Source organism: Cajanus cajan, chromosome 2, assembly GCF_000230855.2.
Source record: "Cajanus cajan strain Asha chromosome 2, NIPB_CcT2T_4, whole genome shotgun sequence".
In the NCBI taxonomy this organism is placed as follows: Eukaryota; Viridiplantae; Streptophyta; class Magnoliopsida; order Fabales; family Fabaceae; genus Cajanus; species Cajanus cajan.
The window spans coordinates 45,057,299-45,059,072 of NC_138518.1; the positions used below are offsets into that span (position 1 = coordinate 45,057,299).

A 1,774-nucleotide genomic window follows, 5' to 3' on the forward strand; every position below is an offset into this window, starting at 1 on the left:
ATATTATAAAGAGTTTATTTACATTAATATACGATACTATTTATACTAATTGTGATGAGTTCAAATTCGAATGAATCTCAACTTAAGATCAACTAGGTAATACATTGATAATCTCCTCCATATTGTGATTAGGCTTAATCATTTTAATTACACTTGAGTGAATGAAGGATTACTTATCCCGTTCGGCACCTTTTTTTCCAAAGACACCAAATAGATGTACTATAGGAGATACCGAGTGTGGTTGAGTTTGTGAGTACTTTGGTGCCTGAAGGTGCCAAACAGGTATCTTGGAATTCAAGGGGTTCTTTCGGCATCCAAAGGTACCAAACAAATATTACCAGTTTTCAATAGCCATGTGGTTATTCTTATACAATATAAAAGCCATCAAATTTTCAAACGAGCAAATTTAAATGAGTTTTAAATGAACATACAAAACTCAAAAAAGAGACTTTCTGCACACAGATTACACCTTTCTGAAATTCCTAACGCTAATAACAACCAAAATAACCCATTCAACAAAATAACCAAAACTGCATTACGTAATATTGATAACAATATTAACATATAGTCACCAATCAAATATAAGCCATCATTATTACGACGCAAGTTTTGAACCAAATTTACACATGGAATATAATCGAATTTCTATGCTAGTTCTTGAGGGTTGGCAAAGGGAAGCGACACAAGGGACACATATGACTAGTTTTAAGCCAAGTGACAATACACTGTGGATGAAAGCCATGATGGCATGGCATTGTGTAGCATTCATCATTGACATCCATCTCTTCAAGGCATATAGAACAACCCTCACCCTCAACCATAACCGTGGATTTCTTCAACGATGTCTTAATGGCTTCGTTGGACGCAGGAACCATTCTGAAACACTGCATGGACTCCTCCAACACTGCACCAACATCATCACCATCATCATCATCATCTATTCGTAGAATTTCCAAGCATAAAGAGATCTCTCGGTGTTGAGATTCCAAAGGAGGAGGAGGAAGAACAACTTCACGATCAACTTGGAACATTTCTTGAACAAGGGCTATAGCCCCTTGTGTTATTTCCCCAAGAGTTTCATTGGACAAGTGCAAGGGTGACAAAAGTGTTCTTAACAAATGTTGACCCTCATGGAAAAAGCTGTGGCAAGGTATGCATTGAGATGGAGATTGGTATAGTAAACGTTCTGCATGTGAGTCCATTGAGTAAGATGAAACTCTAACGCTGAAGTTGAAGGTGTCACCAGCCATAAGGGTCGTGTCCTCAGCATTAAAACTTTGCACGCCATAGTGGTAGTGCTCTGATTCCATTCCTTCTCAACGTGATGATACGCAAAACAAACTTGAAAATTTAGTATCTGAAAACTTTCAACCAGTGCCTCTCTTTATATAAAGAACGAGATGTTTGTCGTCGGTTTCTATGAGATTGATGGATATATGGAAAGATAATTAATTAATTTAATCGATCACATCGATATCTTTTTAGATCAAGATTTGCCTAATGATTTATTTAATTACATATATATTTTATGTGTAATCCACAATCAAGTAATCAAATATACGGGGAGCAGTTAATTTTTTTTTAGATAAAAATAAAATAATGAATCCATTAAACCTTGGATGATTTTAAGCTGTATTAATTACAATTATTTTTATAATATTAGCTCTTGTATATTGAATAGGAATTGCATTGCGACTTCCGAGTGATTGCAAGGGCTTTTATTCAACCGAAATTTTTTAAAGAAATTTTTAAGAAATTTTATCATAATTTTTTA

The 1,774-nt window shown here is 34.7% G+C and overlaps 1 protein-coding gene across 1 annotated transcript; it reads right to left on the reverse strand.

The window, feature by feature from the left end:
- Positions 1–650: 650 nt before the first annotated feature.
- On the reverse strand, positions 651–1,310 carry LOC109804929 (uncharacterized). The gene has a single exon (XM_020366856.2). It carries the CDS (start codon positions 1,308–1,310, stop codon positions 651–653), a length of 660 nt encoding a protein of 219 aa, XP_020222445.1.
- Between the last annotated feature and the right edge of the window lie 464 nt (positions 1,311–1,774).